The 18,160-nt window shown below is 35.5% G+C and overlaps 2 protein-coding genes across 2 annotated transcripts; both read left to right on the forward strand.

The window, feature by feature from the left end:
• Positions 1-465: 465 nt before the first annotated feature.
• On the forward strand, positions 466-11,474 carry LOC106412339 (golgin subfamily B member 1-like). The gene is made up of 2 exons (XM_048752420.1): positions 466-629; positions 749-11,474. Exons 1-2 carry the CDS (start codon positions 482-484, stop codon positions 11,398-11,400), a joined length of 10,800 nt encoding a protein of 3,599 aa, XP_048608377.1. The 5' UTR covers positions 466-481; the 3' UTR covers positions 11,401-11,474.
• Positions 11,475-14,411: 2,937 nt separating this feature from the next.
• Positions 14,412-15,439, forward strand: LOC106422604 (vacuolar iron transporter homolog 2). The gene has a single exon (XM_048760020.1). It carries the CDS (start codon positions 14,499-14,501, stop codon positions 15,081-15,083), a length of 585 nt encoding a protein of 194 aa, XP_048615977.1. The 5' UTR covers positions 14,412-14,498; the 3' UTR covers positions 15,084-15,439.
• Positions 15,440-18,160: the final 2,721 nt, after the last annotated feature.

The following is an 18,160-nucleotide window of genomic DNA, read 5'->3' on the forward strand; positions in this document are numbered from 1 at the left end:
ATTGATCAAAGCTCTCAAAATGAAATCATCGATTATTGGTCTCTATGGGATCTTAACAGATATCCTCTCTTTAGCCTCCTCATTTGAATGTGTCTCTTTTCATTGGATTTCTCTGATGAAAAATGCTGAGGCTGATAAGCTAGCAAAGCAGGTCTTGTCTGCTGAACTGGCATTAATGGCTACAACTACTTTGGTTTGATCTTTTAATATAAGTGTGTTTCAAAAGAAAAAAAAAAGAACAAAAGACCATTGTTTTCATTGTTCAGTATGAAAAGAAAAGTAAAAAAGCAAGTGGTTACTTGTTCTACAAGGCAGCAAGAGAGGAAAGACTTTGACTATTCATATCCTAAAGAGGAAGTAAGGAATATATAGTCCGTCCCTCTCCTTCCCTTTACTCTTCAGTGGAGCAATCAACTAATCAAAACAGTGGAATCCATCAAATCCTCAGGAGACAGATCCAAACACAGGAAATAAGTTAGTAATGGAGCTAGAATTGGGATTGAAGGTCACAAGAACAAGAGAAGATGTATCATCCTCAGTTGATTTTCGCTTCTCCAAAGACCCATTTGGTCCTCTGGTGCTTTCTCAAGAAACAGATTCAAGATTCATCATCATCATCCATCTTAAAGGTGTAAACTAATGCACTCTTTGGTCTCTCTCTTTTTGTGTGCTTGTCTAGGATAGTTAGGGTTGAATGATTTAGGGTTTAGTGTTTTAGGGAATGTTAACTTGAGGATTGAAACTGTAGGATTCAAGAAGGAAGGTATTGAGATTGAGATAAATAAAGAGGGAGATAGGATTACAATAAGAGGAAGGAAACCTGTTGAAGAAATGGTTATGATTAGATGGATGGCATGGAGGAACGAAGTTGAAATGAGAGCCTTCAGGAAAAAATTTCTGATTCCAGATGTTGTTGATTTAGACAAGATTAAAGCTAGGTTTGACGATGATGATGCCACTCTTACGATCACAATGCCTAAAAGAGTAAAAGGAATCTCTGGATTTAACCTTGAGCAAGCGGAGGAGGAAGTTGAAGAAGAGAGTGTGGGCTTTGGAGATGTGAGTGAAGTTGAGAATAGAGAAGAAGTTGAAGAGGAGACTGAAGAAAGAGAAGAGTCTGATGAACACTCTGAGATTCAAGGAGAAGAAGGGTTTGGTGAGATGGTGGAAGATAAAGAAAGAGAGAGTCAAGTTAATGAAGGTGAAGAGGAGGGTTTCAGTGGAGGTGTGGATGAAACTCAAATTGAAGATGATGACGTAGAAGAGATTCAACAGATTGGTCAACAAGAGTTGGCCGATTCAGACACAGAGAGTGAGGATAATGTCTTAAAACAGCTTCCAGACATTAAGGAGCAAGAAGATAACCAAGAAGTAATGGAGAAGAAAGTTTTAGAAGAGATTAAAAATGAGGAGATTGGATCTGGAGCAACTGAAGAGATTGAAGAACAAGAATCTGATGAGGATAGTGGCTTAAAAGAGATTCCAGACATGATAGAACAAGAAGATAACCAAGAAGTAATGGAGCAGAAAGTTTTAGAAGACACTAAAAGTGGTGACATTAGATCTGAAGCAGTTGAAGAGATTGAACAAGAACCTGATGGGAACAGTGGCTCAGACACAAAGAGTAAGGACAGTGGCTTAGAAAAGCTTCCAGACATAATAGAACAAGAAGATAACGAAGAAGTAATGGAGCACAAAGTATCAGAAGAGACTAAAAGTGAGGACAATGGATCTGGAGCAGTTAAAGAGATTCAAGAACGAGAATCTCATGAGGACAGTGCCTTAAAAAAGCTTCCAGAGATTATAGAACAAGAAAATAACCAAGAAGTAATGGAGCAGAAAGTTTCAGAAGAGACTAAAAGTGAGGACAATGGATCTGGAGCAGTTAAAGAGATTCAAGAACAAGAATCTCATGAGGACAGTGGCTTAAAAGAGCTTCAAGACATTATAGGACAAAAAGACAACCGAGAACGAAGGGAACATAAGGTTTCAGAAGGGACTAAAAGTGATGGCATTGTATTTGGAGCAGTTAAAGAGATTGAAGAACAGGAGTCTGATGAGGTAGGTGGAACAAGTAAAAGTAGAGTAATGGAAAAGAAAAAGACTGATGATGATGATGGCTTGAGGAAGGCTCAAGGGATTGATGAATCATTGAGACGCAATGAAGAAAGCAAGATTCAAGAAATGGTTGAAGAAGAAACAGTTGGTCAAGAGAAGGATGACAACTTAGAAAAGAGTCAACAGACTGATGAAGAAGAAAGAGTTGGTCAACGTGAGTTTGCTGATTCAAACACAGAGAGTGGAGACAGCAGCAGCTTAAGAAAGCTTCCAGACATTAACCAAGACGTGATGGAGCAGAAAGATTCACAAGCAGAGACTAAAAGTGATGATTTTGGATCTAGAGCATCTAAAGAGATTGAAAAACAAGAACCTCATGAGCAGCTAGATGGAACAAGTAAAAGTAGAGCAACGTCTGATGATGATGGCTCGAACAAGGTTCAAGGGAATGAAGAACCAGAGAGATGCAATGAAGAAAGCAATATCCAAGAAATGGTGAGAGGGGATCCTAAAGAAGACGTTGATGCGGAGATGGGTGAAGGATTCACACCAAACATTGAGAGAACACCAGTAGTTGCAGAAACTGAGGCAAAAGCTGGGGAACTTGAATCTAAAAAAACAGTAGCAGAAAATGTAGAGAAGAAACATGATGAATTGGTTGAGAAGAAAGAAGAGAAAGATAGAAGAAGCTTCATAAAGCTTCAGGAGAATGAAGAACAACATTCTTCTGTAACGAATGATGTTCCGAAACCAGTTCAGGAGACTGAAGCACCAGAGATGGACACTTTAGTTAAAACAAATGATGAAGAAGAAGAGAAGAAGAAAAGTGTGGAGATGGAGAAAAAAAACATTGGGGAAGGATTTGCACCAAACATTGCAGAAACTGAGAAAAAACCTGAAGATTTTGAATCTGAAAAACAAGGAGCAGGTGATGTAGACAAGATACATAAACTGGAAGAAAAGAAAAAAGAGGAAGATGCTAATGTGAGAGCAAAAGGTGAAGACAGAAGAAGCTTAGTAAAGCTTCAAGAGAATAAAGAAGAACATTCTAAGGGAAGAAAGCGACAAAATAAACAAGAAAATATCAAAGGATTGTTGGAAGAGAAAGCACCAGAGGCAGATACAAAAATAGTGAATGATATTCCAAAACCAGTTAAAGAGATTGAAGTACCAGAGGTGGGTACGTTAGGGGAAACAGGTGATGAAGGAAAAGAGAAGAAAAAGATTGTAGAAACTGAGACAAAACCTGAGGATTTTGAATCTGATAAACTAGAAGCAGAAGAGGTAGACAAGATAGATGAAGTGGTTGAGCAGAAGAAAGAGGAGGAAGATGCAAAAAATGATGAGGCTGGGCCACAAAGTAGCTCAATAAAGCCTGAGGGAGTTGGAGAACAACTATCTCAGGGACAAAAGCGACACGAAAAGACCAAAGAATTGGTGGAAGAGAAAACTCCAGAGGCAGAGACAACTGTAGAGAATGATACTCCCAAACGAGTTCAGGAGGAAACAAATGATACAGACTCAAGAAAGCCACAAGAGAATATTAGACAACAGGAGTTGGATGAATGTGAAAGATGCGAGAAAGAAAGCAAGAAACAAGAATTGACGAAAATCAACACAAATGATGAAGAGAAAGACACTGAAGAAACAATAACAATGGAGCAAGATTCATATAGGCCAAATGTAGTTGGAAAAGAAAAAGAGGTTCAAGAACTAGCTGAAGAGAAGCCGCATTTTTCCAAAAATAGAAAACTCAAGGAGGAAGAAAAAGTTCCAGAGAAGAAAACAGAACTTGGTGATGATGATGATGATGATGATGATGATGATGATGATGATGATGATATCTCAAGAAAAGGTGGAGATTCAGAAGAAAAAGAAGAGGTTGATTCTGAAATGGGCAAAGGATTTGCACCAAACATTGCAGAAACTGTGAAAAAACCTGAGGATTTTGAGTTTGAGAAACTAGGAGCAGATGAGGTTGAGAAGATACAAAAATTGGTGGAGAACAAAGAAGAGGAAGATGATAATGTGAGAGCAAAAGATGAAGACAGAAGAAGCTTGATAAAGATGCAAGAGGATGAAGAACCACATTCTAAGGCAAGAAAGCGACAAGACATACAAGAAAATATCAAACAGTTGGTGGAAGAGAAAGCTCCAGAGGCAGAGACAGATATATCAAATGATACTTTGAAACCAGTTCAAGAGATTAAAGAAGAGGTGAGTACGTTAGGAGAAGCAGGTGATGAAATAAAAGAAGGAAAGGAGAAGAAGAAAAGTGAAAGTGAAAGTTTGGAGGTAACAAATAGGGATGCCAAAAAAGAGACTGATGTGAAAATGGGAGTACCAAACATTGCAGAAACTGAGACAAAACCTGAGGAGTTTGAATCTGATCAACTAAAAGCAGACAAGATACATGAACCGGTTGAGAAGAAGAAAGAGGAGGAAAAAAGTGAAGGCATTATTAGCTTAATAAAGACTGATGAAGTTGAAGAACAGCAGTCTCAGGGACAAAAGCAAGAGGGTGAACACGAAATGATTGAGGAATTGGTGGAAGAGAAAACTCCAGAAGCAGAAACAAATATATCAAATGATACTTTGAAACCAGTTGAGGAGAGAGGTGAGGGAAAACAAAAGATCCCAAAACTTTTCCAAGAGGAGGAAACAAAGAAGCAGCCAGAAGAGCACAAAGAGAAAAGGGTGGAGACGGGGGGAAAGATTGATGATGCTGTCTCAAGAGAAGTTGAAGAGATTATAAGACAACAAGACCTGGATAGATGCGAGAAAGAAAGCAAGACCCAAGAAGTGGTGAAAAGCAAAACAAATGATGAAGAGAAAGGAGCTGGAGAAACAGAAATAAAGGAGCAAGAGTCCTATGGACCCAAAATACTTTGGGATGAAGAAATTGCAGAGAAGAAAACGGAGTTTGATGATCACCAAAGTTCAAGAAGAGATTCAGATTCCAAAGAAGAGGTTGATGTGGAAATAGGCAAAAGATTCAAACAAAACATTGCAGAGACTGAGACAAAAGCTGAGGAGTTTGAATCTCATAAACCGGAACCAGATGAGGTAAATGAGAATGATGATATACATGAAGTGGCTGAGAAGAAAGAAGAGGACAATGATAAGGTGAGAAGACAAGACGAAGACGAAGACAGGAGCTTACTAAAGCTTCAAGAGAATGAAAAACAACATTCAAAGAGACAAAACCGACAAGAGACAAATATTCCAACACCAGTTCAGGAAACAGGTAATGAAGGAAAAGAGAAGAAGAAAAGTGTTACAATGGAAATAAAAAATGGGTATCCCAAAGAAGAGGTTGATGCGGAAATGGGCAAAGGATTCACACCAAACGCTGCAGAAACTGAAACAAAACCTGAGGAGTTTGAATCTGATGAGGTAGATGAAGTGGTTGCAAAGAAAGAAGAAGAGGACAATGCTAAGATGAGGAGAAGACAAATTGAAGGCAGTAACTTAAATAAAAAGTTTCAAGAGACTAAAGAACAACAACAACAGGAGAAGATCAAAGAGTTAGTGGAAGAGAAAACTCCAGCGGCAGCAGAGACAAATGTAGCGATTCATATTCCGAAACCAACTCAAGAGATTGAAGAACCAGAGGTTGGTACATGTGAGGAGGAAACAAAGGATCAAGAATTGTATAGACCAAAAGTATTTGGCGATGATGATGATCATCATGTATCAAGAAAAGTTGGAGATAGTGGACAAAGAGATTCAGGTGCCAAAGAAGAGGTTGATCCTGAAATGGGCACACCAAACATTTCAGAAACTGAGACAAAAGCAGTTGAGGAAGATGACATGATACATGAACTAGTTGAGAAGAAGAAGAAGAAGAAGAAGGTGAGAAGACAAAGTGAAGACAGTAGGCTCCAAGAAGAAAAGATCAAAGAATTGTTGGAAGAGGCAGAGACTGAAAAACCAAAGGTGGAGGAGAGGTTAGAGACATGTGAGGAAAATATATTTTCAGAGGCAGAAACAAAGGATCAAGAGTCTTACAGACCCAAAATACTCCAATGTGAAGACAAAATCCAAGAACTAGCTGAAGAGAAGATGGACTTTTCAAGAAAAGTCGAGGAGGAAGAAGAAACTGCAGAGAAGAAAACAGAACAAGACATTGATGCAATGAAAAGAAAAGAAGAGACTCAAGAACAAGTACTGGAAGAAAAAGTAAGTGATAGTGGCAATAAAACCGTTGCAGAGGCAATGCATGAAGAAGATGAACCTGGAAACCAATTCCAGGAACTTATAGAAGGAGAAAAAACAAGTTGTCAAGGAGAAGTTAAAGGTGTAGAGAGCGAGAAGAATACAAGAGAGGTAGACAAAAGATTTAGAGAAGCTCAAGAGGTTGAAAGAACAGACTCAGATGATGTATCTGGAATATATGGTAAAGGAGAACTCCAGGAAGAAGATGATAGACTTCAAAGAGGGACAAGTAAGATAGAACAAGAATTGGTTAATCTGAACAGTCAAATGGAGCAAGAACTTGAGGATGAGAACATCAATAGTAGTTGCAAAGATGAAGAATCAGAGATCAAAACTGATGATGTCATAAGAAAGGTTCAAGGTGTTAAAGAATATGAGTTGTCTGAACCAAAAAGGAACCATGGTAGCAAGATTAAAGAAATGATACAAGAGAAAATAGGAGAGGTAGAGAAAGAAGATGAAGTACAGGAGTCACATGAACCTAATATACGCAAGGAACGACGCTGTAAGACAAAAATAACTGGGACAGAGGAGCCAAGTGGTCAAGCAAGAGAGGAAGAGGAGAAGGAGAAATTTGTAGAGTCTAGGACAATAACAGAGATTAAGGACCAACGACCTGACAAGCCAGAGAGTCATGAGAAACGATACAAGATTCAAGAAATGGTGGAAGCTGGACATAATGAAGAGCAAAAGGATACTGTCAAGGCAAAGCAGACCTCAAAAGGGGTTCAGGAGATAGAACAGCAGGAATCTGATGGATTAAGTAGTTCTGTAGTACAAGAAGACAAGAAGCAAGAAACAGCGGAGAAGAGGACAAAAACTGAAGATGCTAGCTTGAGAAAAGTCCAAGATGATGAAGATCCAGAAATGAGTAAGTCTTATAAGAAGATACAGGAACCAGTGGAAATGGGAACAAGTGAATATAAAGAAGAAGTCAAGAAACAAGATGGGGATGATACTTTAAGAATCCAAGAGCCTCCTGACAAACCAAATTTAGATGAACTTGAGAGACACAGTGAGCAAGGAGACAAGATTCATGAACCAGTAGAAATGAGAACACATGATGATTACAGAGAGAAATTCAAGAAACAAGATGGTGATGTGGACGAAGAAAAAGTGGAAGATGACAGTTCGGACAAGTTTCATGAGTTTGAAGAACAAAAATCACATGAACCTGAGAGGCAGGAGAAGAGAAAACATTTCAGTAAAGAGGAAGCAACTGATCCTAAAGAATCAGAGGAACATGAGAAACCTAAAGTAGTGGAAGAGAAAGAGACTCTGGAGAGGAAGAAGACAAGAAGTAGAGATGTTCAGGATGATGCAGAGCCAGAATTGCTTAAACCTTACAAGCCACAAGAAGAAGACAAGAAGAAGGTCCATAAATTAGTGGAGAAGGGAACAAGTGATTACAGAGAAAAAGTTAAGAAACAAGATGGTAATGATACTTCAATAAGCAAAAAGCAAAGAAGTACTCCTCAATATGTGGATGAAGAAAAATTGGAGAGCATTGCTGATCCAGGAGAAAAAATGGAAGATGATAATTCAAGAAAGTTTCATGAGCTTGAAGAACCAAAAACAGATGATGGTTGGACACGAGTGGAGCAAGAAAAGATGAAAGATTTAGTAAAAGAGGAAGCAACTGGTCCCAAAGATAAATGCACTGCTGAAGCAGGCCATAGTGACCACAAAGAAGAACAGCATGAAGATACTGCCAAGACAGAACTGAAAGCTGAGGAAGATACCTCAGAAAAGGTTCAAGAGATTGAAAAGCATAAGTCTGATGAATTACAGAGATCTTTGGGACAAGACAAGATGCAAGAAATAGAGGAAAAGGAAAAAACTAAAGCAATGGAGGAGAATGAGACTGTGGAGAGAAGGAAAATAACTGAAGTTGGAGACAAGACCCAGGAACTAGTGGAAATGGATACAAATGATTACAGAGAAAAGGGAAAGACACAAGATGGAGATGATATCTTAAGAAGCCAAGAAACTGAGAAACTGTTTATAGTTGAAGAAGAAGCAACTGGCCCCAGAGATAAACACACAGGAGGGAAAGAAGAAGAAAGAGATGAGGAAGTTGCACAGACTGAGACAAAAGTTGAGGACGAGACCAACAAAGAGGTAGAAGAGAACCAAAAAGAAGAAGAAGAAGAAGAAGATGAAGGTTCCTTAGATGATCCTATGATAAATATTCAAGAAATTGAAAAAGAAGACTCACATGACACAGAGATTCAAGAGAAGCTAGACATAGTCCAGGAGGACTTTGTGGAAGAGGAAACAGTGGATCAAGAAGATGAAGTGGCAATGGAAGCTGTAGAGGCAAATTATGATGAAGATAGTTCAAGAATTTTGCAAACTATAAAAGAACATGAAGAACACAAGGAACAAAGAAATGGTCCTGGAGTGGAAGGAGAAGATGAAGAAAGAATTGTCGAGAAAGAAGCATATGAGGAAGCACTTGATCTCAAACACACCGGTGGAGAAAGATACAATGACCATAAAGAAGAAGAAAAGTTTATTCCCAAGGCAGAAGTGAAAGCTGAGGAAGATAGCTCAGAAGAGGAGTTTGATGAGTTGCAGAGATCTTTGGTACAGGACAAGATGCAAGAAACAGAAGAAAAAGGAAAGCCTAGATCAACGGAGGAGAATGAGACTGTGGAGGGAAGGACAAAAACTGAAGATGATGGTAGCTTGAGGAAGGTTCAAGAAGGGGAAGATCCAGAGTTGAGTAAACATAAGAGACATGAGGAAGAACTCAAGAAAGAAGATGAGGAGAGAAAGATTCATCAATCAGTGGAAGATGTAAAAGGAGAAGACAAAACATTGGATCAAGAAGATGATAGGGTAGGGGAAGCTGAAGCTGTAGTGGCAAACAATGAGAAAGATAGTTCAAGAAAATTGCACACCACCACTGGAGGAGAAGAACTAAAACAACAAGAAGAGATCCCTGATCCTAGAGTGAAAGAAGGAGATGGCGAAAGAGTTGCCGAGAAAGAGACAAAAATGGAAAAGGTTCATGTCCAAGAACCTGAAGTAAAAACAGAGAATGGAGAATCAAGGAGAGGACAAAAAGGCAAACAAGAGAAGAATGATGAGACAAGAAGTGACGATGGTATTGTGAGAAAGGTTGGAGAGACTAAAGTGCAAGAATCAGATGAAAAGAAAGATCAAGAACCGGAAGAAAAGATTGAAGAACCAGAGAGGAAAGAAGCGAGTAATGATGGAGTTAAGCTGGTGACTGAAGAGGATAGCCTTACAAAAGGCCAAGAGTTTATGGAAAAGGATTCATCAAAGAGAAGACCAGTGAGACAAGAAAACATCCAACAAGATGCAGAAAAACAAGAAGATGAGGGAAAATCAGATGCAGGAGTGGAGATGCAAGCTAAGATTAAAGAATCAAAGGGTATAGAGGGAAGTGAGAAAGTTGCAGGAGTGGAGATGCAAGCTAATACTGGCATCATAATGAAGGAACAAGAAACTAAAAGACAAGAACCATATGAGTTGCTAGAAAATGAAGAGCATGACAAGATTCCAGAACCGATTGTTGAAGGAAGAGAGCATCAAAGAATGGAGGAAAAGAAAGTGGAGGATAGAGAAGCTGAAGAGATGAAGAGAAATTCTGAGGATGTTAGTTCAAGAAAGGTTCAGAAGATTAAAGCACAAGAAACAGATGGATTAGAAAAACACAGGGAACTAAGTGGGTTCCAAGAAAATGAATCAGTTGATGAAGAAGAAGTGAATGAAGCAGGAGGATATAGGGAGGTGCTGAAGACAAAGTGTATGGAAGATTCAAGCCAGACTCAAGATGTTGAAGAAAGTGGACCAGATCATACAGAACAAGAAAACATCCAAGAGATAATGGCCGAGGAGGAAGAAGAAAAGAAGAATGAGAAGGAGAAGAGAATGCCGCATGTGGATTCAAAAGCTAACGATGATAGCTCAGAGAAGAATGAGACCGAGAGATTGAGAGGTAAAAAGCAAAAGGAAGACCATCAAGAAGTGGTGGAAACAGAAACAAGTGATCAGATGAAAGAAGAAAGGGAAGAGAAGATTGTTGGTAAAGCAGTGACAAGAGATGAATGTGATAACTCAAGGAAGAATCATGAGAATGAAGAAGAACAGTCAGATAAACTAGAAAGACATAGGAAAGAAGAGATGAGTGGATTACTTGCAAAAGAAGAAAACAGAGGAAACAGAGCAGGTGCAAAGACAACAATCAAGGATGACAAGAAGCAGTTGCTTGTGGAAATTGACACAAGTGGTAAAGCAAAAGAGACTAAGAGTAGAGATCACATCTCAAGAGAAAATCAAAAACAAGACTCTCATGAACAAAACAGAAACTCTGAGGAACATGACAAGAAGAACATGGAACCAAACTATTACAGAAGTGAAGAGGATGGTAAGGAAGAGAAAAAAACTGCAGAAGCAGAGGGTACAAGAAAGAATAAGGGGATTGAAGAACGAGAATCAGCTAAAATGGTGGAAAGACATGATAACCAAGATAACATAACTGATTTGGTGGAAGAGAAAATGAACAATCAAGAAGGAGAAGACAAGAAGAGTATGTCTATGAAGGTCTTGGAAAAATCTGAAGACCATGAATCAACAGAAACTGAAGGGCTGAGGAAACAAGACAAGGATAGGGAACAAGTGCAACAAAGATCAACAGATAACCTTAAATATGAAGAAACCATAGAGACAGTCAAGGATAAGGAATCAAGAAAGACTCATCAGCTCAAAGAAGAGAGACTTAAGGAAAAAGAGAACAGGGAAACTGAATGTGAAGATGGTAGCTCAAAAAGGATTCAAGAGATAGACAAAGATGGATCAACAGAACCAAGAAGAGTTGAGGAAAGAGACAAGATCCAACCAGTGGATAGAGAAACAAGTGAAGATGAAGAAGAAGAAGAGTTAGAAGTTGAAGTTGAAGACTCAGAAGAAGATTGGGAAGCTGAAGTGATTCAAGAGATGGATTCAGATGAAGATAATGACAAACTTAGAAAAATAAGAAGAATCAAACTAGGAATTAGGTTAGTTGGAGGATCAACATTGTTTATGTCACTAATAGTCATAGTTTTTCGTTTGATTCGTTCCAAGAGAAAAATAAGAAGCTACAAGTTCTAACTTCTAACCAAAGAACAATATCATCTTTTTATTATTCGAGTTTTTTACTTGATATGAAATCAAGATCCACACAACTCTTATTACAGTGAGACAGTACAGCTTCCTTCAGCTTACAACTTTAAGCATATTTAGAGAACCAGCTTACAGAACACAAGAGGAACCATGATATGCAGAGCATTTTGTGAGCATCAAGAAATCCATATCTCTTTTTTTTTTTTTGATCAACTCAAGAAATCCATATCAAATGCAGTGTTTTAGATGATTTGTTCCTTAGGGCACCTAATGGGCTCAAAAATTTTGAGAACCATTTAATTTTGCCCATTATTTTGAGAACCATTTAATTTCATTTTTAATCTGAATTATCGACCCATACGAAATATATATAGTTCACACTCAAAACGAGAAGATGGGTTGATACTTCATGTCTTTCAGTCTTCTAATCATTTTTATTCTCTGTCCCAATTTTATTTTTGTGATTTTTTTCTTATTTGATCTTATTCGAAGAACATGCTTAAGAAAAAGGTATATATATTTTCTTTTCATTATAGTGGAAGACAAAACGAGACAAAAAAAAAAATTCATCACAAAACGAGTCAATTTATAAAAGGTTAATTATTCGAAGAGTATACGATGCTATAATATGAAGCCTTGAAATGGAATTCATGTTCCTATATTTTTGGTTATAATTTATAAAAGGTAAATTACATTTGAAACGTTTCCTCAATTATGATACTGAATTCACACACAAAGAAAAGGGTTTCCACAGCTACTAATTTTTTTTCACGGCTACTAATTTTTTTTCACGGCTACTAAATTAATATTGGCAGATCCTAAAGTATTTCTCAGCTTAAAGCAAAATATTAATATATCATTTCAATGGTATATTTTGTCTAAATTTATTTAATTTCAGCGTAAACACATGACCGGTCTAAATATCAATATATCATTTTAATGGCAGATTTTATTGAACTTTTTACTAAATCGTTTTTAGCCTCCAATATTTCAAGGTCGGTCATGTTTAGAATAATTTTAAAACTTTAGCAATGTCATTGGTTGTATATTAGTGTATATGTACGTAGGCCAGTACGTATGCATGCATGTTCTCTGCGTGATATGTTGGGTAATATGTATACTATTATATTAGTCCTATAAAATTAATAAAATTATTAATTAACCAGCGACTACGCTAATTATTTTGAGGATGAAGCGAGTGGTGGTGTATGTACAAGTGTGGTGATGATGCGTGAGTGATGATGGTGAAGGATGGTGCTCTTCGTGTGGAAACCACACTCTTCTTCTTTCTTTATTATCAATCTCTTTCCACTATTTATCTCACTATAATTTTCTTTCCAGTGCTTTCCAATCCACCAATCCAATTATTTTTCATTATATTTTACATTTAACGAAACCCTGCTTACATATAATCTATTTGTTTTTTTTTAAAGAAATATTATCTACTTGTTAATAGACTTTTTCACTTTCAAACGGATATAATTGCGGTCTTCAGAGGATCTAAGAACATGTTGCGTGAATACACATCTGATTCGCACTTGATTATTAAATAGTTGGATTCTACTATTTAATATGAGATATAGTTAGGGGCAGGGCTCTTGCCGTACGTGGTGGTGTTATTCTTATAGAATTTCCTTTGTATGTTTAGTTACTACTATCTATTTTATATACATTGATCCAAATTTTTATTAACTTATATTTATCTAAACCATAAAATGTGTGTTACCTACTTACTATTAAGTATTCATTTTGTATATATATGGTTGAAATAAACAGAAACATAGTATAACACCCAAAACATACAGATGGAATCCATTCAATATAATATTGTGATAAATCCGTTCAACTTTGATAACTTTTGGTCAAACACTACTAAAATCTACAATTATTGATAACTTTTGGTCAAACATTACTAAAATCTAAAAGATTAAATGAATAAAACAGTGTGTGATTGATTAGCCTCATTTTCCCTTCTTTTTTTCCTTTTTGAATCCTTTATTTGTCTCGTAAGAAAGTATAAAAACTACCAAAAGAATAAAAAAGTAAAGAGAAAAATATATTATTCAATATTAATAACTAGAAGAAAAAACGAATTATTTTCGAAACGATACATTAAATTTAGAGTGACTAAGATAATTTATATGGTCACACTCTTAAACTATATGTTACACGAATCCTTATATAATACTAATTAAGGATATCAGCAGACTCACCGTACCTAATTGTTTCATTTAGTAGACTTGAGATATTACTATAGAAATAATAAACATGATAATAATATCATAGAATCTGCAAGTAATGAATAGTGTTAAGATTACGTATAGTAAATAGTAATGCAACCAGTTGAAATTTCCTTTTTCCTTTATTTTTGTTTTTATCCCCTAAAAACATGCATCATGCATGCCTTTTATCATGAAGAGGACAGAACAGCTTCCTATGTAACTGCATTCTTTGGTTTCACATATTATTTTATCTGTAATTACATGTTTTGTTCCTTTCTAATTACTTTATCCTCGAACCGATTTCTTATTAGAAACAAATATTAACGTTTGTTCGTTCGACTTCATACTAAAAATTAGTAGATCTGCTTTCCTACTTATTAAGCGAAGACCTTGATTAGCGTAGGAAGGTTGAGAGAAGTTAAAAGAGTGTATGATTACATGCATATTCATAATTTCAGTTAACTTTATAATATGGAAACGAATTAATCATAGTGTATCTAATCTACACGTTGAAGTTGAAATATAAGAAGGGTCCATGTCGCAAACAACACAACATCATTTTTATAATTGTCTTTCTTCTATAAACATGGTTTTTGAAATATTATCTCAAGTAGTTCATCCCTAAGACCCTAACTTAGTGCTGCTTAGTAAAATTGTTTCATTCCAATGTTTAAATTAATACCCAAAAATAAATAAAACAAGGAGTGGTGAGGCTCCACATATTGTCTCCACCAAGCCAAAAGTAAGCTCAAAAATCTCCATAAATAGAATGAGCATGGACGTGTGTTCTCCACACTTACTCGATTCTCTTACCCAAACAAAAACAAAACACACAAATAAATATATTATTTTCCTTTGGGAAAAATGGATCAAGAACGTAACATGGACATAGAGAAGGAATCAACAACAACCTTAGACTACTCGAAACGCGCTCAATGGCTACGCGCCGCCGTCCTAGGAGCCAACGACGGTCTTGTCTCCACTGCGTCGTTGATGATGGGAGTTGGCGCCGTGAAACATGACGTCAAAGCTATGATTCTCTCAGGATTCGCCGGAATGGTGGCCGGGGCTTGTAGCATGGCGATAGGAGAGTTTGTCTCCGTTTACTCTCAGTACGACATAGAGGTGGCTCAGATGGAGAGAGAGAGTGGTGAAGTGGAGAAAGAGAAGCTTCCTAGTCCACTACAAGCGGCCGCTGCGTCTGCGCTAGCGTTTTCCGCGGGTGCGATTGTGCCGCTTTTGGCGGCTGCGTTTGTGAAGGAGTATAGAGTGAGGATCGTTGCGGTTGTGGCAGCGGTTACGGTGGCGCTTGTGGTTTTTGGGTGGCTAGGAGCGGCGTTAGGGAAGGCACCAGCGGTTAGGTCGTCGGCTAGGGTTTTGTTTGGAGGGTGGTTAGCTATGGCGGTTACGTTTGGGTTAACTAAGCTCATTGGGTTACATGGACTCTGAATTGTTCGTGAACCATCTTCTTGTAAGAGTTTATATAGTAAGCGTTGCGGATTCTACGGTGAGGTTTTGTTGGAAGTTGGAACCCCATGAAACACGACAGTACGTGAATATAGTGTTCTACTTCAAATGATCTTCATACTGCAAAACCCGGTATTTAAATTATGCGGGTTATATGTTTTAATTTTATGTAAGTGATGTAATTAGAATTCGTGATGATACTGATGTTGAGAGACCTGTCTTACGGTGGATGTTGTAAACTATTACGGTGATCGCTCGTTTTATATTCCCTGGAACTATTACGGTGATGGCTCTTTTTATGTCAAATTGGAATCTTAATGAAACAATATCGTTTTTCATATAATATAGTTTTGATTTTCTTTCTATATATTTTGCATTGTGTTTTGTGGAGAATAAATTGTGTCTGTTTAATTCATTATCATCTAATTTTAAATTAGAAACATATTACTTCTAATGAATTCATTAAGGCTGCAACTACATTATTAATTTTTGAAATGAAATAAGGTAGAATGACTTATTTTAGTAATTCTATATTTTTTCGCCATTTGACAATGAATAGAAAGAAATACTTAATTTCACTAACATTTTAAAAAGTATTCAAACTTTTTTATAGACAATGCTGTACTTCTTTTGATTAATTATGAATGACAGAACGAAAATATTTCATTTTTTTAACTAATTATATTCATCTTATTTCATTTATTATGTTTTATAAATTCTATTTCAGGTTACCGTTTACAAAAGAAATATTATTTGCTTGTTGTTAAAAAAGAAAAAAATATATTATTTGATCATGTCATAGGCTAGTGCTAGTTTATCGTGGTCCAACTATGGCTGCAACTATAGGCTATGTATATATTTTGGAATGAAATTATGTGAAATGAGTCATTCACGAAGATTTCACAAAAATATTACCATTTGAACTAAATAAAAAACTAAAATGCAAGGAATAAATGAAACGGAATATGTGGATAGCAATAAAATATAGTTGAAAAACATTCAGAAACAAAAAAGTCTCGTGAATGCAAAAAATTAAAAGAATAAAAAATAAAATAAGAGTTTTATATTAATTATAGATTTTTATTTAATTTAAACTAATTCTATTTTCATTCCACTACATTCCTGCAAAAAAAAGCTACCATTCATGTCATATAGATACTTTTATTACCATTCCTTTTATTTTTTGTAACTGCTACTATTCTATTTGTTTGTATTCCATTTTTCTGAATTCATCATATTCATCTTATTCATGTAACTTAAAACCAATTACAGCCTAGCCTATATATATATATATTATATGTATAAGCATGTGTATATGTATGTTGTTTTGAATTATTGAAGCAAATAAATATTTAGATGAAAAAAATATTTAGATGATTTAACTTAAGAATAGACGGAAAATGATGCTTCGAACAAATAAAGGATATACAGTAAAGCAATGGAGCACATTTTGGTAGATCACTTGTAACGTTGAACGCAACATATCGATGATCTCAACAACGTTCATAAAGTTTTAAAAAAAAGGAGAACCGCTTTAAAATTGTTGTCGTATACCATATATTATCTTACGTATGATTCCCATTCATGCTTTTTCACATCTCCATAAAAAGAGGAGCAGCTTGCTTTTACATGTACATAGTTACATACCACATCTCTTATTATCCAGAACAAAAGAAGACATTTTCTTGCCATAAGTAACGGTTTAAGTAAAAAAAAATATTATTTTGAAAGAAAAACTAATTTTGGGACAAATTTTTAAAACATACTAGATTTTGACCCGCGCTTCAAAAGCGCGGGTTTTTTCCGATTAATAATATTGTTTGATATGAATTATTATTTTGGTTTTGATGTTTTGAAGTATATTATTAAGTTATAAAGTGCTATTATATCGAAAAAGTAAAAGAATTTTAGTCTAAAATTATATAATTTATCAAATAGTTTATTTTACATTTTATATGTGTATTCTTATGTTACAACGTCATCGTTGCATTTTGTGTGTATTTTGTAAGAGTTATATTTGTTGAGTTGATGAGACAAAAAATTTACTTGGCAGATTTTGGGGTAATCCAATAGTATATATATTGTAGAATTTTTAATATTTTAGCAGTGTTTTCATACCCGAACCAAACCTACAGTCTCAGAAGTAAATCAGGTGACTCATATAAATCTGGTCTGAATTTTGATAAAACTTTATATATAAAAATCTGATAAAAGTCGGTAAAAACGTAAACACTATCATTAACCCGCTATCCAATATTGGTTGACCCGATAAAATCTCATATAAATTGGATGATATTTTTTCAAAAGTCAATTCAAACTTTTGAAGCACGGGATTAATACTTTTTCAAAAGAGAAAAATCTTGTTTAACTTAGGTATTCCAAACCTAGTGAAGAGTTTATACTAATCTCAATGTGTTTAGTATATAATATATGATTGAATAACCCGCGGAAACCTGCAAGCTTGAAACTCAAATAATATAAATATTAATTATGGACCTAATTATATTTGTAAATTTATTTTGTTATTTAAATTGAATTACAGAAGTGGACTTGTATTTGAGCATCTTTTATACTAAACATTATTTGTTGTCCAAAAAAAAAAAATCATTATTTTGGATTTTAGTAATTGTGCTTCATAAGTAAAAATCAAGTCAACTTATTTTTTTATTAAAAAAAAGAGAGAATACGGAGCAATATTTTCTAAATTATTTGTATTTTTTAATTTTCCATAATATAGTTTAAGTGGTTGTATATGAATTATAGTAAAAAGTTAATTAAATACGTTGGCCCGAGGATAATTTTTAACTAACTTCATATGCATTTTTTCAAATTTGTTCAGTATTTTTATGTTAATATCATTTTTTATGAAATGAAAATAATATAATATACTACTAAGTTTGATCGGTTCTATAGTAAAACATGATTTTGTGATAATTATTTATCATACTTCATTAACTCATTTATTTAAAATACATATATTACTTACCAGACTATTTTAATTCAAATGGCATGTATTATTTAATGGTGACATGCATCATACCATTCGTTTTATATAGATA

This window comes from Brassica napus, chromosome A2 (genome assembly GCF_020379485.1).
Source record: "Brassica napus cultivar Da-Ae chromosome A2, Da-Ae, whole genome shotgun sequence".
NCBI lineage: Eukaryota > Viridiplantae > Streptophyta > Magnoliopsida > Brassicales > Brassicaceae > Brassica > Brassica napus.